Source organism: Molothrus ater, chromosome 11, assembly GCF_012460135.2.
Source record: "Molothrus ater isolate BHLD 08-10-18 breed brown headed cowbird chromosome 11, BPBGC_Mater_1.1, whole genome shotgun sequence".
NCBI classification, from domain to species: domain Eukaryota; kingdom Metazoa; phylum Chordata; class Aves; order Passeriformes; family Icteridae; genus Molothrus; species Molothrus ater.
Window position 1 is genome coordinate 6,154,734 of NC_050488.2, and position 27,015 is coordinate 6,181,748.

At 47.4% G+C, this 27,015-nt stretch overlaps 1 protein-coding gene across 1 annotated transcript; it reads left to right on the plus strand.

The window, feature by feature from the left end:
• Positions 1-25,844, plus strand: NT5DC2 (5'-nucleotidase domain containing 2). The gene is made up of 14 exons (XM_036390704.2): positions 1-294; positions 7,302-7,486; positions 8,208-8,282; positions 10,056-10,111; positions 11,838-11,931; positions 15,521-15,649; positions 18,692-18,752; positions 19,004-19,106; positions 19,587-19,688; positions 20,929-21,010; positions 24,101-24,187; positions 24,609-24,749; positions 24,964-25,028; positions 25,498-25,844. The coding sequence occupies exons 1-14, from the start codon at positions 51-53 to the stop codon at positions 25,757-25,759; spliced, it is 1,686 nt and encodes a 561-aa protein (XP_036246597.1). The 5' UTR covers positions 1-50; the 3' UTR covers positions 25,760-25,844.
• The last annotated feature ends 1,171 nt before the right edge of the window (positions 25,845-27,015 follow it).

A 27,015-nucleotide genomic window follows, 5' to 3' on the forward strand; every position in this document is an offset into this window, starting at 1 on the left:
GAGCAGCCCCGGCTGTGTGCGGAGCGGCCTCGGCGGTGTGCGGCGGGGCCATGGCGGCGCTGGGTTCGGCGGCGCTGCGGCTGGGCGGCGGCGCGGCCCCCCGGCTCCTCGCCGTGGCTGTGTCCTGCCAGAGCTGCCGGCACAAAGCCACCGGGGACGGAGGGCACGGGCAGCCTCGGGAACAGCACCCGGCGGCCCCCGCCAGAGTCGGCGGCCAGCCCGTCCCGGCCGAGGGCGCCGACACCAAGACCTACCTGTGGGCCAGGTACCACGAGATGAAGAAGCTGGTCTATGGTAAGGGGCTGCCACGTCCTGCCTGGGCCGGCCTTTCCGTTCTTTTTTTTTCCCTCTCCTTTCTCCTCTTCGCATCTCGGTGCCTCTCCCCGCCCCGCAGCCCTGGGGATGTGCCCGTGCTGTGCAGATGCCGGGTTGGGAGCCCTTCTCCCTGGCGATGCCATCCACATCTTCCGTGGCACGCGGCTCTCTGGGATGGTTTTATTTCATTGAAATCTGGTCTCGATCTTCCTCTCCCCATTCGGGGTTTCCTTCTGTGCAGACTCCTCTATGCAGATTCCTCCGTCTGTCTGGACTCAGCGTTGCAGGACACGCAGGGTACATGGGACTTTTCATAACTAGCCATCGTCGGCATTGTCGTGGCAAATGATCTAAATGAAGGGCTTGTTGCCTTTTTCTCCAGTTTGCCTTGGCTGGCACACGGAATCGCGTTAGATTAGGACAAATAGATGGCGATGCTGAGCGAAGGGTGACGCGTCCAAGTCGCCACTGGCACAGGGGTGAGCCTGGAGAGCGCTGATGCTGCAGCTCCTGGGATGGGTCCTGGTCCTGAGCTCAGTTTGTGTTCCACATGTGTCACACCTTTTGATTGCGATTTTGCTTCTCTGACCAAGAAGCGACCTGGCTCTGTCGGGTACTTTGAAATCTTGCCAAGTGAGGCGAAAACTCAGACTGCTCACCAAGTCTGTTCGTGTGTAAAACAGGATTGTGGTCTTTTTGGCAGCAGCAGACCTCCACTGTATTAAACTCTCCTAAAATAGCTTTAATGACAGGAGGGCAGGAAACTTTTTCCTGTTGGTTTCTTGATTCTTGGAATGCTGAAGGTAAGCACTGCTGAGAGCTAGGAAGTGAGTTTGTGCCTGCTCTTACAGAACTCTGTTAGCTTTTGTTTACTTAAGGGCTTGGTTAAGGACAGCAGTCAGCCCTAGGCATCTGGAAGAACTTTCTCCCTGTTCTGAGATCGACAAGGTCTGTCATTCCTTCCTCCCCCATCTTCCAGTCCACTGGATTTGATATCAAATCTCGAGTCCTTCATGATGCACAAACCTAAAAGAATTGGCTGCTGATCCATTAGGTGCTCAGGCTGCTGCATTCCAGGATGGGAGCTCCTTTCCCAGCGCTGGTGAAGGCACTGCAGGATGCTGACGTAGGACTGGGGCTTTGGTAATACCCTCCAAGACTGAGTGTGGTTTTAGCCCCACTGCTTGAAAGAAATTCCAATTTGCAATGCTTATATTGCTGTTTGGACCTTGCTATCCTCAGAGCATTTTTCTTTTCCATAATGGGATTGAAGCCATAAATGCAGATGTGTGCTAATAGGCTGTGTCACGGTCTCTTGGCAGAATGCTTGGTTTGCTACGTGAGATTGTGAAGTTTGTGTTCACATAACTCTGTTGTGATGCAAGAGATGCAGTTTTTAATTGAGGTGGAGCAGTAATCCCCAGGAGTAAATGCCAAATGAAGTCAGGTGGAGTAGCCCAAGTGTTACAGAGCAGACTCTTCACAAACCTTCGGGAAGCCATCAGATATGTTGAATAAGGCCCTCGTTTGTTCAAAGAGTATTTCCCCAAACTAAAATTTCAAGACTGTGCTGTTATTCAGATCTTGTCGGGAAGAAACAGAGTTGGTCCAAGTTTTAATTGTTGCTTTGATGACTGAACAGTTGTGCAGAACGTGGCATCACTGTCTGTTCCTTTGGGCTTGGTTTCTAACTCTGCTGTGAAGGTGAATGTCTGTGCCTGGCTCCTCAGTATTGCCCAGCACCGAGTTTGGGCAGACTCCTGTGGTGCCTCCTTCTCCTTCCCCCTCTGAAGTGCCACCTTTGTGCAGTCCCTTGTCCTGTGTTGTCAGTGGCTGTCACTGGTTTGGAGCGAGTCTCTGCCAGGAGGATTCATGGTGTGTGTTCAGCCCAGCCCTTGCTTAGCACCAGATCCATGGAGCACTGTTGCATTTCTGCACCATAAATGCTGAGTGAGTTGGATGGGTCAGGATGTCCAGGATGAGTTTCTGTGCAGTGGAGCTCAGTGGTGGTGCAGGTTTGGGGTCAGAGGAGAGGCACAAGGAGTTCTCAACTCTATAAAGACATCTGTGCTCTGCCAGGCTGCAGTGAATGATACAAATGACAGCACAAGGAAGCTGCACAGAGAATGCCTCTGAGGTAAAACTTCCTCTCACTGTTGACTCAAGAGAAACCATTCTCTTCATTATCCCCCTGCCTATTCCAACACTGACTCTTATGACCAAATTTCATTACCTGTAAAAACTTGAGGCTAAAAATCTGAGGCACTTAGTGTGCTTTTTCTTTTTCTTCTGCTAAATTCACATTAGTCAGAGGGATGGAGTTGAGCAAGACTTGCTGTTTTCTGATCTGATAAATGTCAAGGAAGGCTGATAAGCCCTCTTGGTAAGCTTTGAAGTCCTGTGCTCTAGGAAACATCAGGACAGCCAAGACAGTGATGCTTTGGCTATAAGCAAGTGTTTGTTTTTTCATCAGTGTTCCAAATCTGTAAGCAGTGGCTACACTAACTCAGCTTTCCTAGAGAACTTTACAATATCTGCAAACTTCTTGCCTCTGCCTGACAAGTTTGAGAATGGCTAAATGTGAGAACAGCCAGAACTGGAAGAGTGAACAGTTATGTAAACTTCTCAGTTTTGCTTTCTTGGATAGAACCCATTTTTTCTTGTGAAGAACTCTTGTAGCATTTCTCTGGTGCCTTTGTATATTTTAAAAGTGTAATTTTGGAATGAAATTATATTTTTAATATTGCTTTTAGTTAATGTCGATTTCATTGGCGGGAAATTCCAAAATATTTAGGTATAATCTAAATCCAAGGTCTTTTAACACGGTTCTTCTGAAATTAAGTGGTCTTTAGATAATATTTTTCTCTTCCTACCCTATCTGCTTTGGCTGGTGGGAGTGCTTTGCAGGAAATGGCACAAAACAACACTTCAAAAGGATAAAGGAGTACTTGGAAGGGAGGAAAACTGGCAGTTTGTCTTTAGAAACTTAGTGTGAACAAGGGAAACTTTTGATTCATGAAGAATGTGGAGGATGATGGCCATCTGCTTCTCTGTACCCTTCTTTTCCCTGCTTGTCTTATGGAGAAATTAGTGCAGATGTCTGCAGGGTTGAACTCCTGGGAGTACAAAGGGTGCGAGAGATGCGGGTGAGTTGCCTTGTTTGTGTTTAATTCGTCACTAACATGCTGGATCTGAGGCTGAGAGAACAGGAGCGTTTCCTGCAGGATGCTCTTGCCACCCCGGAGCTCACAAAAGCAGGAGACGTGCTTGGCACCTCCTGCCCAGAGCGTTTTTCACGTCACAAGGGGCCAGATGGTGTCTCTAGTGTCTGCTCGCAGTTAATTACCTGCTTTTGTTCCATCTCTGCTCTCCTGTTGGGGATTGAGGGTTATTGCTTTCTAACAATGTGGCTTATTGCCTGGGAGGAGACACCTGATTTAAGCAGCTGCCCAGGTTCTCACAGTGGGAAAATGAAGATGTTGTGTGTTTACTTTGCATTTACACCCAGGTGTAAGAGATCAAACAGGCTTTCTTGTGGTCTGCCTTTGCTGCTGAATTTCATCATGTGCCATGGACATGCAGCACTTCCCTAAAATCTGTCGGAGCTGCAAACAGGAGCCAATTGTGCAAGCAGGCAGATTCCTGGGGCTGCATCCAGTGCAAGAGCAACTTTTTCCACACCGTCCTCCCATGTGCTCACGCTGCTTCTCCCTCAGATCAGACTTCCTGGGTGAAGTGCTGAGTAGGCAGTGACTAACTGATATTGTCTGCCTTTCTAGTTAGGACCCAGACAGAAAGAGTAGTTGGCATTATTCTTTTTTAATAACAAAAACTGGTCTTCAGTTTGTTTTGTGCGGTTGTTTTCTTTAATTTGTCGTATCTGTCCAGCAATTTGTTATGGTGTCTTGGCAAAGGAGAAAAGCAAAAGCTATCATTCTTGAAAAAATGGCATCTTCATGAGCTTCTGGTGGGTGTCTGTTTGTTTTGATTTGACAATTGCCAGGAAATCTGAGACAAAGATCCCTGGCAGATTACGTGCAGAGCAGCAGCGCCCAAGCCTGCAGCCCAGGAGTTGATAAGCACTAAGGATTGGTAACCACCCAGGAGGATATCTTTGAAAAACATACAAACAAAGCACCACAAAAAAGCAAACCAAAGCCCCCAAACAAACACAATTAAACCAAGCTTCTTGAAGCCTGCCTCAGTAACCCTGAGGCATGTTTGGACTCTGGTATTGAAACTGATCTTGTGTGTGCTCCCTGGTTGTGTCTTTTCCCTGCTGTAGTTGGAACCTGCATGGAGACTGCAGGAGTTTGAGGAGATGGAGACCTGCAGCTCTGTTGAGGAGGGTGCTGCAAAAGGACATTTACACTGAGACAAACATGCATCATGACTCTCTAGACTGAACCAGAGATTTCCTCCTTCTCAGAAGAGCAGTGACTTTGAAATTACTGTAAATTCAAGATGTAGGATGATGGGGTGGACAGAGCAAGCTGCAAGTTATGATTGATGTGGAATAGGAAACGCAGCAAGGAGATGTGTGGTGCTTGGGGAAGTGAACATAGGGAATGTTGTGTATGAGCCAGTGGGTATAAATCATTTTGGCTGGTGTGTGCATCCTTTTTCAGCCCTTAGGAGGTAAGAGAGAATATGCTGTGTGAGTGACAAAATATGAGTGGGGAAAAATGATCTGGGCTGTCAGTGGACAGCAGAGAGGCTCTGTACCTTTGAGGCTGGCAGGGAGGAGCATTGCTTCATTCACTGGGTCTAAATGTACTTCATAAGTTGTGCTGTGGCACAGTAACTGCTTATCACAGATAGGACTTGCTTGGTAAAGCTCAGACTGCTCTCTCCTTGTTACAAAATCCTACTGCTCCCTTAGTTTTTCCTGATATTTTTGCAAAAGTTGTGGCTAGCATGTGTGGTTGAATCTAGAAGATTCTCTTCTTCTGGGAAAAGAGAGGTGGGGTTCAGGCAATGGTATTTTGTGATGCTCTCAGGCTATCAAAATGTCTGGTCCTCCATGCATTAGCAAAAGGGGAATGTTGGAAGAGCTTGACCTCTCTGTAGGGACACTGTAGCAGCAAGTTGGGTGCATTTGGCATAAAAAGAAAAAAGTGCTTTAATAGAAGAGGAAAGCCCTGCACATTTCCCCTGAGATATGATTAAGGTTGTGTCATCATTTTTCTTGTGAGGGAGAAAAATAACACCCAGCAAATCCCAGTGTAAGCTTAGAAAAAGGTCTTTCCACAAGTTGACTGGGGGTGAGGACAGGAAGTGGAACTCTGTTTATTTATGGTGCAAAGAGCATTTATGATGAAAGTATGAAAGTTGTGATATTCTGAATCCTATTTACATTTCCCATCTTTTAAAATCTCACTGGAAAGTACTTGGATTGCATCCTCTCTCCTAAGCCTCTTCCAGGAACTTTGCCACCAGCTGAGCCCTGACAGGGAGCTTTTGTTCCTGGTGTGTAGCCAGTAAGTCAGCCCTCCTGCCTTAACACACTGCTTTATTTTCTAGTGATTCCTTGCCACATGATCTGGTGAATTGTATTTGAAGGCCAAATGGAAATCAGTTAGGAGAGAAGGATGGGTATGTTTTGTAACAGTGATTTCTTTTTCCCCTGCAAAAGAAACATTTAGAAATATTTGAATCTATTTCTTTGGTTACCTCTCTGAATTAGAGCTCACAAAAGAACTTCAGCCTTTTGCCTAAATTCTGTTATAATTCCAGACAAAGTCTTTATTGGGAAGGGCTGGTATCTCTCTCTAATAATGTATTTTTTGTCCTAGACTCAGATGGAACTTGGTTTTATAGCAAGGAAGCAGTAAAGAACCAGGACAGGGGTCCTTGCTAAATGCCAAAAGTTAAGGTAGGAAAAGAAAAAATCCTACCCACTGATGCTGAGTAGGATCTGGAAAACGCCTGCTCTTTTGTCATTCAAAGAGAAAATTACCCATCTTTGAGGAGGGAGGAAATATCTCCTTCCCTTCTGTCCCCCAGTGTGGTTGTGACCAGGCAACCCACTACAAAGAACTATTTTTATTGCCCTTTCTTGCCAGGGACACTTCTCATGGAGCAGGAAGCCTGTGGGAGATCTGTTCCTGCCTCTCCCATTGCAGCGCAGTGAAAGCTCCCCTCTCTGCTCTGGCTCTGGGAAGGGATCTCTATACAGGCAGTTTAGCTGCTTGGTCACTTAACCCCATTTTCTCAGTGGTCTGGGGAGCAAAGTGTTATTCCCAAGCACCTTGAGCAGTAACTCTGCTTTGCAGTGACCGAGCTGTGTTCACAGCTGTTTATCAGAGAAAAGCAGATCACTTGCTGCTATCAGCATTGCATGCTCCAGGAGCATAACTTACTGTGGGGTATTTTTTACATGTAGGTGTTTGTACTTCGGTTTTTCCTGCCAATTAATACAAAAATTTTAAAAGTCCTAATGGTATTTGCAGGATTTCTCTGTGAAGTCTGGTTGCCTCTGTGAGAAACAAAAAATGCCAGAAGACAAACCTCAAAATTTCAGATTTGGAGTAATCTAGACTTTTCCAAGAGCCTGTTTTCTTATGCAAGTCCTAAGTGAGTGGTGTGTGTTTTTCTGGTGATTTATCACAGCTGCCTTTCACATTGAAGCCTGCAGAAACTGCAGCTGCTCTGAGACAGAAATTTGACACTTCAAAACCTCGGGTCTGCTTTGCTTCATGTAGGCCAGAGACCAGGGGACATTGTTTTGCAGCTTCCTGACACAAAAGGTCGGTCTGGCTGTGCAGATGGTCAGAGAGCTTTATCTCCAGGTGCAGCCAGAGGTTTCACAGTGTGTTTTTTCATGGGGTGAGTGAGTGAACAAACGGCAGCAGCCTTCCACAGCAGCTTTGTGCTCTTTGCTGCTGCTGTGTGGCATTTCCAGCTGCTGTCAGGTCCGGAACAAAAAGTCTAAACTTCAGTGATGCTCTCAGTTTCTCTAACTTCTCCCCTTTCCCTTCTTTTAGATCTCCTTCCACCAGGAGTCTGCAATCTCCTCAACCCTGCTGCCATCTATGCTAACAATGAGATCAGCCTGGGAGATGTGGAGATCTATGGCTTTGACTATGATTACACATTAGCACAGTATTCTAATTTACTGCACTCCATGATTTTCAACACTGCCAGAGACATCCTAATAGAACAATTCAAGGTAATGAGGTGCTAAGCGTTTCCACTCAATTAAGCTTGCTGCTGTCTTTGCAATGCCCCAGACATGCTTGTGCAGGCATTGTGCACACGTGTCAATTACTTGATTTACTGAGATAAACTTAACATTTCACAATCTTTGATTGCAGAATTAATTTCCTTTGAGATTATTTAACAGGATGTACATTCCTGAGGTTTTATAAATGTGGAGTGGGAGACTTAGTGTAAAAAAGCCCAGGTCAGCTGTACTCAACTATGGAAATAATGCCTACAGGATTGCTGGTTGGAGGTGCACATGGTGGCTAAACATAAGTCATGGGCCAACACTGAAACTGTGCAGGACTTGGAATGTGCTGGTGATGGGATGATGCCCTAGAGCATGTCCCAGAACAGATGATCTGTTTGCAATGGGTGACTGCTTATGCATTTTTTCTCATCCTGCCTTTCTGTTCAGAGGGGCTCTGCAGTGCCGATCTTTGCCAAATATATGCAAAGATTACAAGAAGTGCTCTCACTGCCTCAGTGAATCTGAAGCTTTTTCACTACTGTCCCTTGCATGAGAAAAACTAGTTTGGGGTACCCTGATCCCTTTGTCTTACTCCATTCATCCACTTTCTTTGCTGAAGGAGCAAAATTAGGCAGGACTAAACGAGCTCAACAGGTGAAATTATTTTGTTGATTATCCAGTGCTTATGCTCTAATGATGTTGCTGTTTGTTTTCCCAGTATCCAGAAGGGCTTGGGAAGTATGACTACATTCCAGGGTTTGCCATACGTGGACTTCACTATGATGTACAAAAGGTAAGCTGTACAAAGTTCACTCTCCTGGGCTTTGTTTTCCTCTGTTATGTTTTTAGTGGAAATACTTTATGCCATTGCTTACAATAACATCTGCCACCAAGTGACCAGTGAGTCTGTCTGTCTGGGCTTTTCACTGCTTGGGTTCTTCCCCAAAGAAAGATGTCTGTTGTGCCAGCCTGGCCTCCAGCAGAATGGGACATTCTAGCAAAGGCCTCTGGTAAACAGCCTTGCCAATTTAAAAGTCAATTCATTCCACACGCTAATTAATAGAAAACTGAGCTTGTTTATGTGATCATTTCTGTCTTTCAGGAAATTTAAACAACAAAACTCAGTCCTGCATCTACAAGTACTTGCCAGGAGCAGAGGCATAATGTCTTTCTCTAATAATAGAAATGACTTCTCAGGAGAATGCTTTAGGAAGCCTTCCCCACCCCCCACCCCGAATAATAGGACTGCCTGGAATAAGATCCAAGCTACTTGAGATGCATACTTCTTAAGAACACAGGCAGGCAGAGTGCAGGCATTAGCTTTAACCCTTTTCAGTGCTTTGGCCCGATTCCCTGATGCCCAGGGAATTTAGTAAATGTCATGCTGGCTGCTGCAGCCAGGCAGTCAGGTGGGAGCTCAGCACAGAAAGTTGCTTCACTGGAGTAGCTTTCTTGTATGTTGAGTTTGAGTGAACTCAGGGAAGCAGGCAGTGCAGGCTGGAGTGTGTGTGCTATCCTCCTGCAGGAGGGAAAACAGAGAATGAAGGGAAAAGCTATAGAGATTTTCTGTCTTTTGTCCTAATTGTGGAGACAGCATGGCAGTAGACACTCATGCCTCTGGCCTTACAAAGCAAGAAGTAGATCTGTGGGAAACTGGAGGTTCTTTCTCTGTTTGAATCTTTGGCTGCTGTATCTGAGAAACACGGGCGAGTGGCCTGGCCAAGCAAAGCACCCTTTGAGTGAGTGGAAAGTAGAGAACCCTCTTTCCTCAGGATCAGAGTTTGCAAAAAACACAGAAATCTGGGTTATGCCTGTCTAAGTACAACTTGCAGCATATTTGCCCGCACTCCTCACAGATTACTGGGAGCTCTGCCCACAGTGTAACAAGATGCACTGATATTGTATCCTGATGGAAGAAGTTCAATGCCACTTTCCTGGTGTGAGCTGTGGAGTGATGTGGGTTTAGTATGAGGCTGCTTTCCATCCCAAGGACTTGTGTTACAGCTTCAGAATGATGGATGGAGAAGGATGGCTCATGATTAGGGGAGTATCTGTTACCAGCCTGGTGTGCTCCTGAACATCTTTCCTTCAATGTCTACTGGGGAGAGCTCTGGTGTGAGGAAAATGGCTGAGTGCCACTGTGCTCTGAACCAAAACTTGCCCACTTAGTTCTGCTTAAGATAAAGGTGGGGGAAAATAGATCTGTGTGCACAAAGCTCCTTTGGAATGTATGTTTTCTTGAAGGGAGACAAGAACAGACTGTCTTGAGTCACAGAAATATTGTCCCTGTTTTTCAACTGCATCCCTGTCTACCAACTGGGGTGTAAGAGACTTTGGCTCACAGAAGGATGGTCTTTTGCCAGAGAGGCCAATACAAAGTCACAGTATGAATAAGTGTGTCTAAAAGTTGCTAGAGAGTAAGTGCTGTCTAAAGTGCATAGAAGTGGGATGCTCATACTGAACTTTATTTTCTGAATGTCATTTGTGTGGAACTTTAAACTTGAATAAGGTTTCAGTGTATTAAAATAACTGAGTTCTAACAGTCAATATCTATCCCTTGTCACAGAGTCTCCTCATGAAGATTGATGCTTTCCATTATGTCCAGCTGGGGACTGCATATAGGTCTGTCAGTTCTAAAATCACTTTTTAAATGCTTATATATGCAAAAGTGGATTTCTACATCTCAGTGTATGTTCATGGCATATGTTGTTCTGCTTCTTTCGTGAGCAGAGCACAGTCTTGTCTGGCTCATCCTGTTTGCTCTTGCTTCAAATGCTTACCTGGCATATAATTGCAAGGAGTTATTTTTTCTCAAGCATTTCAAGCCAGGTGTGGGTGGGAAGACCTGGAGCTCTTTGTAATGGTTAATAGCACATCTGGTCACGTACACTGCCTGGTGTTTCAGCTGCAGCTACAGCATGGCTGGGTTAACACCTGAGAGCAAACAGAGCCCATAGGGAAGGGCTCTTCTGTATGTGCTTCACACATGGGCCTGTCTTTTTCAGGCAGGAGTTTGTCCCAGCACTGCTCTGCTGAGCCTTGCAGACTGATCTGGATGTGCAAATTACATCTTAAAGCAACATAGACATGCCAATAAATTAATAATGCATCAGAATCTGGGCTCACTTTAAGTCCCAGATTGTCCTATTTTTCCTTTAGCTCTCCAAAAAGAGCTGGGTATGCTTTGGAATAAGTGGCTGAAACAGTGCAGAGCAAATTTTTCTCCTACAAGTTGTGAGACTGGAGACTGATAAAACACCTTGCTCCAAAGAGGAGTAGTGAATTTATAAATATCAATAGCAAATCTCCTGTAGTAATTTATAAATATCAATAGCAAATCTCCTGTAAATCCTATGTTGTATTTCCCGAGTATGGAACCCAATGTGTTTTTTTCCTTGATCTCTGCCCTTTTGCTGTTAAGCTTTAGTTACAGTAAACACTCTAAGAATATTAAGAAGGGAGTTTCATAAGCAGAGACAATTGGCTTCTTTGAGTGCCAGCTTGGGGGGTGAGGGGACCAGGGGTTTGTACTGCTCCATATTTTACTTCAACTTCATAAAGAGATTTTTAGTGAAAACACATTTTAATTTTTCTTTTCTCTAGTGTCCTTTGGTAACTATCTTTTTTGGGGTGTCCTTCTAAACTTTCCTTTGCTTTTGTGCACAACTGAGGCAACATTTAACTTCTTAGATGCTGTGTCATAACTGAGTAGAAAAGGAGAAAGGGAAAGTTGCTGACTGCTTGAGCAAAGAGTCATCAAAATTGTGCAAGAGGCAAGACCTGCAGCAGTCAGATAACCTGATGTTATGAACTACACAGATCAGCCATACTCCTGGTTTTGGTGTTTTTGAGAAAAACAGCCTTCTCTGTTGAATGGTTTTAGTCAAGATCTTGTTCTGTGTAGGAAAACTGAATAAGAAGGAAACCCTGTTTTCAGGAAGCCTTTTCCTACACCCTTTCATTAAAGGTGATGTATCTCATGGAAGCAACATCTCCAAAGCAAGTTAGTTTACCCAGTGCTGCCCAAGTCAGGTCGTGGGGCTGATTTGGTGGGGCAGTCCTGTCAGCAAATTGACAGCAGGCAGAGAGAAGCCTCTGGCTGGACTCTGCTGGAATTTGGATAAAGCCCCTCAATTAACTTGTAGGAGCAAAAGAGGTATCTGAGGAATGTCTTGGGAAAGATTTTATGTGAATCTTTAGAGCTGTTGGCCTTTCTGCCGGTCTCTTTTGAGCAGGAGGAATTTTTGAGTTTTAGGAAAGAACCTGTTTGCCCTGTTCTGTTTTTCTCTACTGTTTGTAGCACTGCACAGACAGTGATTATTGACAAACTGCATTGTTTTGTGTCTAGAGGGCTCAAACCGGTGCCTGATGAAGAGGTGATCGAACTCTATGGTGGCACACAGCACATCCCCCTGTACCAGATGAGTGACTTCTATGGCAAGGTATTGTAAGCCCCCCGCAGCTCTTTGAACAGCTTGGAACACAGAGGGAATTGTATGCACATGTAAATGACTGCAGCCTCCCTTGGAAAGGCTGGTCCCCAGTGAGCTGCAGTGTGTGTTTTTGTTCTAGTGGGAATATGCCCCAGAGGTTATTTAGCAGTTTAGCATCTGAAAGACATCTGCAAAGCATTTTTAAATACCAGGGCTATTGGCCTAGAGCTGAATGGCTTTGAAGACTGATAGGGAGATGTTCCTTGGCCAAATCTAGCTCCCAAGCTACCCCAGCAGCCTGCAGTGCCGTGTTTGCAGTGAGCTGTTGGGGAGGAGGTCTTGCAATGCCTTTCTCTCTTTGGTTTTGGGTAGGGTGTTTTTCCCTTCATGTTAAGGATCTCCCTCCACACTCCTTCAGAACTGCTTAGGGGATATTATTTATAAGGTTGTAGTCCATGAGTATAGGGATAGTAAAATACTGACATTCTGTCTGTAGGGGCTGTAAAAATCCTCTGGTTGCCTGAACCTAGAGGAAGTTAGGAGAGGTTTTTCTTCCTTGAGTGTCTCATGTGGCACAGTGACCAAGCAGGATCTTTCACATCCCTTCTCCCAGAGCTGCTTTGTTTCTTGCCTCAGTTCTGGTGCCTTAGGGGAAGCTGCAAGGAGAAGGGCACACTTCCTCTGTAATACCCCTGTGAGTCTGCTCTGTGAAGTCTCCAGCAAGGTCACTGCTTGATTTTTCTCTTTCTCTCTTGGGAACAATTAATCTGAGTGGTTGCTTTCTGGATAAGCATATACTCTGTTTATAGCTCAATGATGTTTCCAGCTTTGAAATAGGACATTTTTGTTTAGAATTTGATCTGTCTGTAAACTGCCCTCGACTGGCCGCCTCCTGTGCAACTCTCCTCACTCCTGCCAGACTTGAGCTGATTTCATCTTTCTTTTTAAGTAATTGTAAACATGAAACCTGCTTCAAGTTGTGGCTTTCTGTAGGATCAGGTGCTTATACTGAGGTGCCTTTCTGTGATTTGTATGTACCAGGTGCTTTCTTCTTTCCTGTAGTTGGAATTGAAAAATTTGGCTACAGAAGTAGAGATATCAGCTTAGTCTTTGTGAAGAGGTGAATCTTCTCTCCTAGTAATGTAATAGACTCCATGAGCTAATAGGTGCATCCCAAAGAGAACAAAAGTATTTACAATTAATAGCATTTGCATTCAGCAATGTCTGCTGTGCCACTGAGTGGGGCATATTTTCCTACATTAGTGAGGAAGATGAAAGAAGGGTTAAGATGACTGCTGGTGTGAACGGGTGCAGTGAAGTGGTGAGGAGTGAGCCTTTAGCAGGGGTCTTTGATTTGTTCTCCTCAGCCTGTCATGCTGATGTTGCCGATGAGCAACAGAAGAGTTGCTAACAGGTTACAAGAGAAGTGGGACTGATATGGCTGAAGTGTGTAAACACTTAAGTATTTACTTAAATACTTCAATAAATCCCTTAAGTGTTTTCCTGGATCTCTGTTAGCAGGAGTGTGTGGACAGCTGCCAGCATCCCAATACTTGCAGTAGGTGGGCACAGATCTTTCCCAAGGTTCAACACTGCACAGATCTTTCCCAAGGTTCAACAAAGCAACACCAGCTGGTGTGGCTTTACATGTGATGGCCTGTAATGAAGGTGGAGATCTCAAGGGAGTTGTAGAAAAAGCACATGTAAGATTCTGAAAGCACAGTCCAGTTTTTGTCACAACTCCTGTCACTATGTCTGCCTAAGGAAGTCAAGGCCATTAAAGGGAATTGGGAGAGGTTGGACTTGCCCTGTAGAAAAATGACACAAGGCACAAAAATGAAATCAGAGTTGACAAGGTAAATCTTTGCTGTTAACACTGAACATTTACCTGTCTGCTCTGTACTTCAGGTATTGAGAGGTAGGACAGGTCATTGCTCTGCTGCACTCTGCTAAATCCCACACCTAGTTATTTCAGTAGGAACTGCCTGGCTTTGTCCCTCTTGCTTCTTTCCCAGAATCTCTGAACAGGAAAATAAGATGGAGGCTGTTTACAGAAACTTTGGGTTTGCTATGGGAGAAAAATTCCCTTAGCAACCAGACATCAAAATGGACAGAAGTGTTGGAAGGAGTCAGTGAGTATCCTAAACAGCACCACCATGTGTGGTATGTGGCCCTTTGTGCCCTTTGTGTTGTTTTCTGCTGTAGGTGAAATTGTCCTGTGCTAGGTGGATGGAAATTATATAACCCTCAGCACACCAATATAGCTTTTGGTTGCAGCATTTTTTGGTAAATACACCTCAAGCAAAATGCTGTTTGTTATTCCTTTGCCCTTTTGACCCCAATTTGTATTGCCCCACGTGTTGCCTTTAGACAAGGCTGGTCTCCTGCCACCATTTCCCAGCCAGACTAAATGGCAGATGTTCTCTTGTTACACATCCTGGCATGACAGGGCCACATTTGTCACTAGGTAGCAGGAGCCCCATCAGCTTCCATCATCTGCACCTTCTGTGGTTTTCTGGATGCTGCTTTCATGTCTGTCTTTCACACAGCTCTAATAAACACTTACTTTCTGAAGTGGGCCAGCACCATCCTACAGTGTTGCAACTTCATGGCTATGAGTCCTGGATTGCTCAAAGCTCATCACAGGCATGATGGAACTGGATTGCCAGGGCACTGCTGGTGACCAGGTTCATGAGGAGGTCTGTGTGCTTCCCAAGCTACTTCCAATATATGGGACCTTAGTAATTGACCCATTCTGGTCTGGAACTTTACCAATGGAAAATGAAAAAATTGATCCTAGCTTCATCTTGCAAGGGAGACTCCCTGCAGTCCTCTGCACAGGTGGTATCTGCAGAAGAAATAAAGTTTGTTTTACTGGAAAGCCCCTCTGGGGCCAAAGTTGGCTCTTGGCCTGCTGATAGGTTTGTGATTGATAGGCAATAACAACAGCAAATGTGTGTGAGAGCTGCAGCTCTGCCTAATGCAAGGGGAGTTATTCCTTGGGCAGGATGTAATTGTCCATTTCCACTTGACTGCTGGTGGGCTGGAGTTCTTTTTCCTGTGGGCTTTCTCCAGTGACACACAGGCACTGACAAATGGCTTGTTGGAGTGATTCTTACATTGCCTCGTGAAATCTCACTGGAACCTGGTTTGAGCAGCTTGGTGCCCTGTGTAGCCTGGTTAATATGAGCAATGTGGCATCTTCAGCAAGGCCCTTGTCTGCTGATATAGCAGATTATTGTCTGTTGGCACCTGTATTAATGCCAAGAGTCCAGGTGGGAAGCAGAGGTTGAAATAAAAATATCTGGGACCAACTCCCTGCTTCCTCCATCTTCACCATATGGTATTAATGATGCTGGGTTTGTAAAGATTTATGTGAAGGAGACACCTCTCTCTCTTCAATGTTGGTGTTTGGGTTGAAAAGAAGAGAGAGCTGCTTGCTGAGTGACTGGGATTTCCCACACTAGTGTTTTTCTTTTTATTAGCCTGGAATATATTTCAGATGATGCTGGGTGATACAAATTTGTTTGTTGGCTTTACTGTTTTTTTCCCCAGTATTTTTGGTCTAATGCCTCCTTTTCATTTTTTTGCTTTCCAGGGTCCATCACTTAAGCAGTTTATGGACATTTTTTCTCTTCCTGAAATGACACTGCTCTCTTCAGTCATTGATTACTTCATCACTCATGGCATTGAGTTTGACCAGGTGCATCTCTACAAAGACATATCTGTAAGTGAAATGTCAACTGCCCCACAGCTCACACCACATCAGAACTGTGAGTTCTGCAGCAGCCAAACCCAAGGGGTTTGCAGTGGCCAGCCTGATATGACAGCTCTGTTGTCCCTTTAGATCAAAGCATTACCAGGGAATATTCAAAGCTGTGTTTTCAGAACATGTTTGGGCTCTGTCTGTACTACAGAGCTGGTGGTCCTGGTGTATCTCGTGTAGGAGTGCCTAGGCTGCTTAGGCTGAAGGTCCCTCCATGGGAAATATCACAAAGCTTCTGTAAATGTTTTCTGGTTCTGCTTAAATTGTTTTCCTTAATATCTCATTTGTCAAAGAGAAAAGCTGTGTACCAAACAGTTTGCTTTATACAGTGATGTAAAACACCTGTCCTGGCTTGCTCTGAGAATCCTGCACCCCTTGCAGCTGCAGAGTAGTTTGATCCTTTGGGTGACTGTAGTCTGATCTAGTGGTGACTGTAGCTTTCGTGTGTCGTTTACTCCAAGGTGTTAAGTGGCACTTGAAAGGGCTCTGTGGGATTATCAGCTTTGTTGGGGCTGTTTGACTTCTCAGTTAGTGCTGTAGACAAGATGTAAGTACTTGAGATGGCTGCTCTGGTGACTTATGCTGACAGACAACACATTTTCCTTATTGCACTCCTTTTTCCATGGAGAAGGGTTTTGATTGGTACCTTGTGGGAATCTTAGGTTCCCCCACTGGCTGTTCAGTTCTGGGAGGGACATGGGGCTCCAAGGGGAAATGGGGCTGTGCTGCTGCCTTGTGATAAGGATCCACCTGTCAGCTGTGTGTCCTGACCTTCTGTTGGTGCTTGATAGGAACCTGCCAGCCCATTTCCCATAAGACCTTAACATGTTTCAGGGGTATTGGGTGTTGGTTTTTCTCTTGGGGTGAGGAAAATGTGAAGAGGGGATACAGCTGACTCCTGAGGCCTTTTGTGAAGAGTATCTTCTGAGAGATCAAAGTATCTTCTTTTGCGATCAAATGGATGTGTTCCTAATTGAAATCTTGAGAGCAGGGGGATGGTTGCCACAGCTGATACGTGTCTAATGCTGGGCATCTGGTGGGGTCCAGCCCTCAGACTCCAGAGTGCTAATCCTGGCTTTCTCCTTTTGGAGGAGAATGTGGTCATCCCTAAGGAACAACTAAAGTAGGCGAAGAAGAGAGCTATGGCAGAAAATCTGTGGCAATGCCCGAAATCTATATTGAAACTAGGGACCATCATGTGCTCTCACCAGAAGAGTTCTTGCTTTCTTCCTGTACAATGAGGATAAACAAACATTTTTGCAAAACTTATCCCTTTGCAGTACCCAAGTTCAAGTGCAAAGAAATGCTTTGTGAACAGGAGCACAGAGATCCTCCAGTGCCTGCAGAGGACTTCAGAGCCCAGCTGTGAGGAGAGCACTGGCTTAGCCTGACACCCTGCTGTAACTCCTGGTGGTACTGCTGATGCAGCCTGTGTGGTTGGGAGCAGGCTAAGTGCTACAGGCACTGCACTGAGTCAAAAGGGCAGACCTTGGGGTATGGTAAAGGCTGAAGCTGACATGTAATTAAAGTAGTCCTGTCACACCAGTTTGGTCACTTCATATTTGAGAGTAACAATGTACAGGTTACCCTGCTTCCCCTTGGAGGCATTTTTTTGATGCCTACCAAGGCTCCAAGATTTTACCTGCAGAAATATTATAGTTTTCCTTTTTCTTTTCTTCTTTTGTTTTTTGGATGAGTTTAGGGAAAGAGCACACTGAAATTTTTCTTCTCTGCAAAGATAGCTTTGACACAAGTCCAAAGTTCTGCTTGCTTTTAGTGACAGTGCTAGCTAAGAGAAAGCTGTTTTCTTGTCAGAGGTCCTGCCCTCTTTTCAGATTCCTTCCAATAAGGCATTGAGATGTGACCTCTGCCTTTTTGCCCTTCAAATCCACATGGTACAAAGAAGCTCTTAAAACTCCATTTTGAAGTGGTTATGCCTCCACCTTCATCATCCCCTTTTAAGTTGTAAATTGTGGTTCTCTCCACAATGCTCTGAAGGAAATTTTTTGGGGGTCATGAGGAGGTTTTCCCAGCACTGCCATGAGAGCAGTTGACTGTGTGGCAAGTGTCACTGTAGTGATGTCAGTGGTGAGTGTGGGACTCAGTCTGAAAGGGCAGCTCCTGAAGGGGCACACACAGTGTAATAGGAATTTAAGGGTCCTGGGGAAAGGCAGCAATTGTTTACCTGTGAGAATTGTCAGGGATGAAAATGGTGCTGTTCAAACAAGCATGTGCAAGCACTGCAAACTGTGTGGCTGCTCTGGAAATGGTTTTGTGGGTCTGGCATATCTTGCTGGATGGAGCCTTGTGCAGAATCTCAGTTGGATGTGTCTAAAGCTGTGTTATATCTTGGCTTCTGGCCTGGAAAATAGAGGATATTTGGATGCCCTTGACAACATCTGTTTTAACTTGCCTCCCTCCCAGCTGTGTTTTGTGCCAGCCTGCTAGTGGGAGGTTCTGCTCTGCCTGTGCACACTTGTCACCCAGGGCTAGGAGCTGTGGCCCTCTTGGCTTGTGGGGAGCACTTGGGATCACATCCTCTGCTGCTGTTCACCCTGTCCTCACTCCTGTTCTTTGGGTCACACCTGGCAGAGCTCCCACAGGCACAGGGGGAAGAAAAGCCACCTGGTGTCTGAGACAGTGCAGTGTTGGGAAAGTAAAGGGTGCTGCATTGGTACAGTCCTTATTGCCTTGGAACAAGTGGGGTAACATGTGCTCATTTCCAAGAGCAGGGAGGAACTTGTGCTTCCACAGATAAGTTTTGAGGTTTTCCCTCTTACACTGCATCAGCTGAGCCAGCCATCCTGTTCTTCTTTAGGTATCTTGGTGAACCTTGCTGGGCAGGCTCTGCTGCTTTGCAGTGATGGAGCTTTTGTTCATTCAGCAAGGAGGGGATGTGTCATTACTGCCTTGGTCCTAGTGGTGGCAGTAGGTTTGCATGCTGGGAAACAGGAATGCCATGTTGTAAAACTGAAACATTTTCCCCCCTGCTCTTTTCTTTAGGATGCAATTAGAGATGTTCACGTGAAAGGAGTGATGTACAAATGGATTGAAAAAGATATGGGTGAGTTAAATAGCGCTCTGGTGCCAAATTCACTTGTCACTTCCTCAGTCTTTCTCTTTAGGTAGAACTGATGGGGATGAGGAAGGCCACTTTGTCACCATGGTGGTTCATTGCCTGCCTGAGGTGGATCTAACTCAGACCTTTTGCATCTGTAGTGGTATAGGGGCTAGGTTGGGTTGGGTTTATAGAAATGTGGTCATGACTTATGCCAAAGTGTTCTGATGGATGCTGTGTGTTTCATTCTGATACAGAGCAGTACATCCTGCACGGGGATGAAATCTATGCCGTGCTAAACCGCCTGGTGAACCACAAGAAGAAGCTGTTCCTCATCACAAACAGTCCCTTTAGCTTTGTGTGAGTACCATTACTGCTCATCAGTGGGTCACCATTGCACAGCAAGAGCTGTGCAGGGCACTCCCTCCTCTGAGCACCTGGAGTTTGTATGGGACAGGGTTTTGTAGCAGTAGTCATGGAGCTCTCTGGGAACTGTTTGTGGTGAATGTTGCACCCAAGTGAGCATTGATCTCACTTTTTGGAGAAGTTACAAGGCTGTGGCTGGCCACAACATTAGAGAGCTGACACTGCCTCTGGCAGTGTTTGATGTATCACAGACTTCCCTGGGCTTCCAGTGGTGCAGAAGAAAGTGTGTGACAGCTTGAAACAAAGCACAGCATCAATACTTCATACAATGAGACAGCCTCGGGGGGTTCACAAATCTGTTTTCTTCTCTGTTACTGAAATAAGAGTGAATTTAGGGCATATTGTTATAAAGATGCAGTGTTGGGTGAAAAAAGAGTACTGGGTCTGTTAATTTTTCTGTTCCTTTGCCCCTAGGGACAAAGGAATGAAGCACATGGTTGGCAAGAACTGGCGGGACTTATTCGACATGGTCATCGTGCAGGCGGACAAGCCCAACTTCTTCACGGACCGGCGCAAGTACGTGTGCAGGGCAGCCCTGCCTGGGCCTGGGCCCCCTCCCTGCAGGGAGCTGCTCCTCTGGCCTGCCAGAAAGCACTGGCTTGCTAAGCATAGTCTGGCTCCAGGAGGTATTCAGCCTTCTCTCAGACACTCTCTGAGGAGGCCAGAATTGACCAGTCTGGGAGTAAGTGGATAGAATGTGTAGAGCCAAGCAGAAAACGTGTTTCTAAAATTGACATGAGAGATGGCCATTTCTTGTCCTGAGAATGTGACAAAATCTTTCCTTTTCCTCTTCCCCACAGCAAGTATCTGTGTGGTTTGTTTTTAGAGGTTTTTTGGGATCTTGTTTGTATTGGATACATGTTTGGGAACTGGCAGTTCTGGAAGCCTTTGTATGTGGCAGCTGAGTTTTGTGGTCAGTTAGGAGCTGCCAATAGACAGGCTGCTGTCCTTACTTTGCTCTTTGGCTTCTTTGCTTTGGGTACTTGTGTCTGCTTAGTTAGGGGATTGGTCTGTTCTTTCCTTTGTATTTTCCTCCCTCACTACCCAGACCATTGGCATATGCTGGAGTAAACCTATGGAATGGCTTTATAAGCAGTGCTGGCCTGGTAAAGGTTTTTTCATGGGCTGCAGGTGACATGCTTTACAGGCACATGCTTTACATGCTTTACAGGCACAGCTTGGAGCTATGATGATCCGGCCCTCTTGGAAATAAAACCTATGGCTGCCTGGTGCCTTAGATCCACTCGTGGAGTGGAGAATGTCATGGCAAGCCCTCAGGAAAAACAAGAGACAGCTCAGTTCACCTGGTGAACTCAGCATGGGGACTGCTTTCCATTCTCTCTGCAGACTTGCTTTATCCTATTAGGACATTCCATGGTCTCTGTTGGGCTGGGGCATAGCCAGGTTGGAAGAGCACACAAAGTGTTTCATGGCAAAGCCTTCTTGGCCTTGGCATTTCAGAAGGAGTTATTATGGATATTTTCTTCCTCTCTGTATGTGAAAGCAAGAAGAATTGTTAGGGATTTTGACAAGAAATGGTTACAGTCAATGGAAGCATTTTGGAAAGGTATTTCCCTTTCATACTTTTTCTTCCCCTGAGAAAACTGTGCAGAAGGCCCAGAAGGTCACTTAGAACTCATATAGAGCTTTTATTTTAAGTTGTTACATAGGCAAACAAGTTTTGTGATTCAAATGTTGCTGGGTAACAATCACCAAAAATCAAAAGAAGTTGACATCTCCCCCCATTTTTTCCCAGACCTTTTAGAAAACTGGATGATAAAGGTTCACTGCAGTGGGACAAAATAAACCAGCTGGAGAAGGGAAAGATCTACAAAGAGGTAAAGTGAATGGGTGCAAGCAGGAGTCTGAAAGGGTGGGGACTTATAGCACCCTTGCAGTTTTGAAATCACTGGAAAAACAGGACAATCTGCTTGGTCAGGGTGAGGGGAAATGATGGGTTCTGCTGTAGGGACACTTGTTCGTGGTTGGTGTTTGAAAGGTAGAACACAGAAGTCCTTGAAAAGAGCACCTGTGTAGGTAGAGAGTGTTTGTAAGAAGACACTCTCTGGGCTGTGCTGGCTGTGGGCAGTGGGAAGTGCCCTGTCCCCAGGAGCTCTCACTGGCCTGGTAGGACATTGTCCCCCAGAATGCCTCCAGCATGGGCTTGGCACTAGGAAAGGACAGGGACAAGTGGGAAAAGGCAGAGCAGGGCCAGGTAACTTAAGGTGTGGGGTACTTGCTTTTCTGCCCAGGGGAGCCTGTGCTGAGTTACCTCTGCCAGGCTGGGTTGTCCCTGCTGCTGCCCTGCTTGTGTGAGATGGGGTGGTAGGCAAGCATCCCCTGGATGAGTGGGAGGGGCCAGTGAATGTCCCCTGCCCCCATGTACAATGAAACCTTCACCCTCGGAGCTCTGCTCTGACATGGTCCAGCATGGCCAGCTGGGCACTCTTCCCTCAGCTCTGCTGATTGTCCTGGCCCTGAAACTCTTGTCCTGGAGGGGCTCCCAAGAGTGTGGTAGTTGAGGCTAAAAAGGCACAACTCTCTGAAACCTGTTATGCATGCAAAGACCTTCCACACCTCACTCCAAATTGTTCTCCATAAGGTTGGAAAAGGTAGACTTGTGTAGAATAAAGAAATAAGGAATAAAGAAACAAGGGTGATCCAATAGGGTACAAAGCATTAAAGAGACTACAAAGCCTGGCTCCTGACTCTCCCCTTCTGGAAGGACCAGCATGTCCAAAGATGAGCTGCAGCTCTGGTGAGCTTGCTGCCCTGGCTGTTGTCCTTGCAGCTGGTCTGTCCCCTGAGACAAGTTGCCTCTGGCTTTAGGACGGTTTGTTCTTGGTTATTTGAGCTGTCCAATCCCACGGGAAGAAACTGTTAGTGAGATTTCGGTCAATTAGCTGGGACCTGACCCCTTGGAGCAGAGTAGGTCATGTCCTTGAGTAGTGCTGTTGGGAAACCTCTGTCTGGTGGGTCTGCCAAAGTGCTGGGCTGGTGTCCCATCCTCTGCCAAGAGCTCTGAGCTGGGAACATGCAAGCAGAGCTCATTCCCAGTGGGTTAGCAGCTCCCTCAGGAGAAAGGGCACACCTCACCCATGGAGTTCATTGCTGCATTAAATCCTGCCCTTGACCCACCTACGTCTTGTGGCCACAGGTTGCTCACCCAAGTGAATGGTGCACTGAGAAAGGGAAAATATGAGGGAGGAAGGTGGGCTGGGTAGGATTTTGGGCTCCTGTCCAGTTCTTCCCCACTGTCATGTTTATCTGACTGCATTAAGGGTGTTGCCTAGCTGTGGTTCTTAGGGTGTAATAGAGTGTGTATCCTGGTTGTAGGCCACCCTGTCTCCAGGATTTTTGGTTCCTTGGAGTGTCACAATATGCTTCTTTCTGACAAGTGTTACTGGCCACGGACTTAGCTGTGCTGGGGATGTTGCCAGAGGCCTCTGAGCTGTTCCTGTCTCCTGAAGCAGGGCTGGATGGTAGTTTTTTTCCTGTGGGTATCCCATGAATGGGACCTCAGGGATTGGTGTTTTTCCCTAGGGACTGGGAAGTTGAAGTGATGCCCTCTAGTCCCTCTGTTCCAACAGATGTGGTGTTTTCTGTACATGCCAAGTTTGTACTCCCTTCCCTCTGCAGATGTGTGATCTTGGGGGAAAGGAGGGCAGGACTTGGAGATGTCAGAACAGGTCTGTGGCTCCATGGAGCTCCAAGCACAAGTTTCCTGGCTGTTGAGTCCATTGCTGTTTGAGGTGACTGGAGCACAGCAAGAGGACTCTGCTCCTTGCAAGCCTGTGCTCCATTTCCTTCTCTGCCAGTGGCTTCTGAGCAGGCCTCATGTGAGCAGCAGCAACATTGTGTCCAAGAAGTGCAGAGGCTGCCTCGTCCTGTTTCTGTGCTGTTAAGGGAAGTCTGCTCAGCTCCAGGGATGCTGCAGGAACAGCAGGCCCAGCACCCTGGTCCTGGGCAGCCTTAGCTGTGCATTCAGCAAGCTGCCAGTGGCTGCTGGGGGGCTGCCTTGTGTTTGGGGCTTTCTAGCCAGGCTGCTGCTGGTGGCTGGGGGTGCTGCTCCCTCCTGCCACTGGAGACTGGCCAGAGGGATTGCTGCTGAGTGCCTCATAGGTTCACACTGGCTGCTTGTGCTGGTCTGCTGGCATTGATGGGGCCATTTCCTTTCCTAGTGGGTTTTGTTTTCATGACTCATGTGCAAAACTTGTGTGGAGATGGAAGGGTAGTCCCTGAAGTGCCTTCTGTGCATGTGTGGATGTTTGGAAAGCCTTGAAAGCTGCTTGGTGCTGTGCTTTAGCTGATGCTTTGGGGTTTGGTTTGTTTTACTCAGCTGTGAATCTGTGCAAGCTGCCTGGCTCTTTGGCTTGGTTAAACAATTCCTGTGGACATGTGGGTGTTGTTAATCTTTGGGATTGTGATGGTGGTCAGGGATGTAGAACAGCTCCTGACACCAGAAGCCTTGCCTGGCAGTGCTCACCTTCCCTCTAGTGCACCCTGTGATGTGAAATCCTTATCACCTGAGACCAACAACTTCTAAACCAGGGGTTCTTTCTGCCCATCCTCAGGCTTTTCTAATTTAGGCATTTCTTGGCCTCTAAACTGCCTCCTTTTGTTGCCTTTTTAGACCGTGTTGTCTTCTTGACTTGCTGTGCCCTAGACCACAGAACTTGCCCTGAATTCCCTGTTTGCAAAAACTCTTTGGAAGAGTTTTTGTCTTTTTTAAGGCTAGAGAAAAAGCTGAGGGATGTACAGGGAATTGTCACATGGGAAGAAAGTGAAGTGAGGTGGGGAAGGACAGAAAGCTCTGGGTGTAGATGGTGGGGCAGCACATGGGGTTGACACCCCATGTGAGTGCTCACACCTACCTGTGGTAAGGTGGCCTGTACCCACGTTTCACTCTGTGCTCCTGTCACTTGCAGGGCAACCTCTTTGATTTCCTGAGGCTGACAGGCTGGCGTGGATCCAAAGTGCTCTACTTTGGGGACCATCTGTACAGTGACCTTGCGGTGAGTGAAATGTCCGTGCCCTCCAGTGGGGTGGGGGCAGTCCCACGTGGCTGCTGGGGCTGGAGATAAGGCAGGGCCTGCTCCGAGTGCTCAGGGCTGTGCTGGCTGTCCTCCCCACAACAGGACACACAGCCTTCCCCACTGCTGTCAGACAGAGGCAAGCACTGGAGAAAAGGCTCCTGAAGTACCTTCTGTGGGTAAAGTGTGAATTTGAGAGCAGTTTGTATTGATCCCACCTTTCTAGGTGCTTCATGCAACTGATTCTAGTGACCAGGAAATGGTTGTTATTGGCACAGGCCATGGATGGCTGTCCCCTGAGAATGAGAAGTGGGAACAAACCCAGTCTTCTAGGAAGCAGGGTTGTGTTTGGCTTTCAGTCTTTATGTTGAATCCTTGGTTGTTTTTTCACCCTGACCTCCAGGACCTCATGCTGCGTCATGGCTGGAGGACTGGAGCCATCGTTCCTGAACTGGAGACCGAGATCCGGATCATAAACACGGAGCAGTACATGCACTCCCTGACCTGGCAGCAGGCTCTGACAGGGCTGCTGGAGAGAATGCAGGTACACAGCTCCTGGCTGAGCAGGACAGGTTATATGCTGCCTTCTGAGCCTGAATTTTGGGTTTAGCATGGGGATGAGGAGATGTACCGTCTTGCCTGGTTCTCCTCCTGGTGCAGTGGGCTCTGGGTTTGTGAGTTACAGTGGAAATTGCAGGGAGCTGAGGTATGGCCTGCAGGACTGATGGATGTGATGCTTTCTACTGTTGTCTTTGCAGATGTATCAGGATGCAGAGTCTAAGCAAGTATTGCTGGAGTGGATGAAGGAACGGCAGGAGATCAGGTGAGCGTTTTCCCCCCTCACTTGTGATGTCTCTTGGGGCTCTCCCAGGCCCTGTTTTGTTACCTGCTTTGGGGACAATGCTGCTGCAGCTGCTGGACTCTGGTCCTGCCTGGTGTCACTTGCCTCTGGGTGGGGGCCATGCAGCAGTGCAGTGCTGCAGCCTGGGAGGTTGGACTGGTTTGAAGGCAGGGTGGGAAAGGGGAGTGCTGGGAGGGGCTGGTGGGCTGTCTGCTACTGCAGCTCCCACAGCTCCTGCCACTGCCCATAACAGGTGGACTAAGAGTGCATTGAATATTCATCAGTGTCACTGCACAGGGACTGGCCTGGACTGGGCCTGCACCACAGCCTCGGGAGGGCGTACTTGGGGTGATCCCCTGATGCCCAGGGAGTGGAGTGGCCGCGGGCTAAGAGAGTGGGAAGAATCTGTGACCACAGTTTTAGCTACAGAGCACCATCTCTTTCTTCTCAGGTCTCTGACGAAGAACCTGTTCAACCCCCAGTTTGGAAGCATCTTCCGCACCTTCCACAACCCCACGTACTTCTCCCGCCGGCTGGTGCGCTTCTCTGATATCTACATGGCTTCCATCAGCTGCCTGCTCAACTACGACGTGAATTTCACCTTCTACCCCCGGCGCACCCCTCTGCAGCACGAGGCGCCGCTCTGGATGGATCAGCTCTGCACGGGCTGCATGAAAACCCCCTTCCTGGAGGAGATGGTGCACATCCGGTGAAGGGCAGGTACTGCAGGCAGCAGCAGCGGGGCCGGCCCCGGGCCGGCAGCACCTCTGTCTACCACTAAAGGGCGTTTGACACTTGCGTGTGTGTGTAGATGGTGTGTTTATTTCCTCCCTTCGCTGGCCCCATCCCTTTCCCTGAAGTGCACTGCAGGCTGCACAGAGGATGGGTGCTTGTGCTGGGAGTCCTCTCTAGGAGTAGGTGAGGTGGAAGGGCCAATGCTGGTAGTGGGACACTGCCCCTCCCTGCTCTGAGCCCAGACATGTGGCTCAGGCATGGAGCTCCACATCTCCAGTGCTTGGTGACAACAACCCATGGGAGGTGTGACAAGGTGTGTCAGGTCTATAGCTGCCCCCATAGCCTGGGACTGCAGCGTGGGTGACTCTGGAGATGGACAGGGAGGGTCAGGGCTGCCAGCTGGGCAACCACTCAAGCCCATCAGTGAGTGCATCACATGACAAAGCAGCAGCAGCATTACCTGTCCAGCTCCCCACCAGACTGGTCTGTGCAGCTGGGGACTCTGTTGGGTCACTGGGCAGGATGTGCAAGCCTTGGGTGTGGGAGTAGGTCACAGGGTCTCAGAGTTACTGGCTGGGGATGTGGCTGCATTTTGAGAAAGCTTAAGGCTGTGCACTGTTGGTATTTTGGGGTTTGGTGCCATGTGACATCAATACTTTGGCAGTTGATGTGGTGTGCTCTGCTGTGAGCTGCAGAGGGATGTGTTCAGCCCTGCAGGGAAGGTGCAGGGCTGGCAGCAGAGGTGGTCACCTTCATCTCTGTTCACTGAGATGTGGCCTAAGGTGGCTGGAGGGGCAGGTGAGGATGTCTGGGGAGGGGGCGAGTGTGAAGTGCTGTGGGGAGCGTGGCCAGACAAAGCCCTGTGGTGCCTCCTCAGCAGGTGGAAGAGCAAAGAGATGCTAATAGTGATGCCAGAGTCTATAGGAGTGGACATAGGTGACAGGCAGGAGGCCCAGGAAGGCGAGAGCTGGTTTAGGATGTGCGGTGCAGAAAGTGGGCTCTGCACTGGCTCAGGGCCTTGCTGGGCCTGTCCAGGCTTAGATTGTCCCAGGGCCATGCAGGGTGTTGGGGAGGGGCAGAGGACAGGTGGGGTGGAAAGGGGGTGTGGGGAGTTTGTGCCACTGTGATACTGGTTGGCCCTAAGAGCCAGGAGGATCTCATGCCCTCAGAAAGCTGGTTGGTGTGGGGGAAGTGATGGCTGTAGGATGAAGGGGTGGCAATACTGATTGCCTTG

Excerpts from the sequence above, each read along its gene's own strand:
- NT5DC2 (XM_036390704.2), top strand. The coding sequence starts at position 51 with ATGGCGGCGCTGGGTTCGGCGGCGCTGCGGCTGGGCGGCGGCGCGGCC. Across the intron at positions 21,011-24,100 it reads AGGGAAAGATCTACAAAGAG|GGCAACCTCTTTGATTTCCT; the intron begins GTAAAGTGAATG and ends TGTCACTTGCAG. Across the intron at positions 25,029-25,497 it reads AAGGAACGGCAGGAGATCAG|GTCTCTGACGAAGAACCTGT; the intron begins GTGAGCGTTTTC and ends CTTTCTTCTCAG.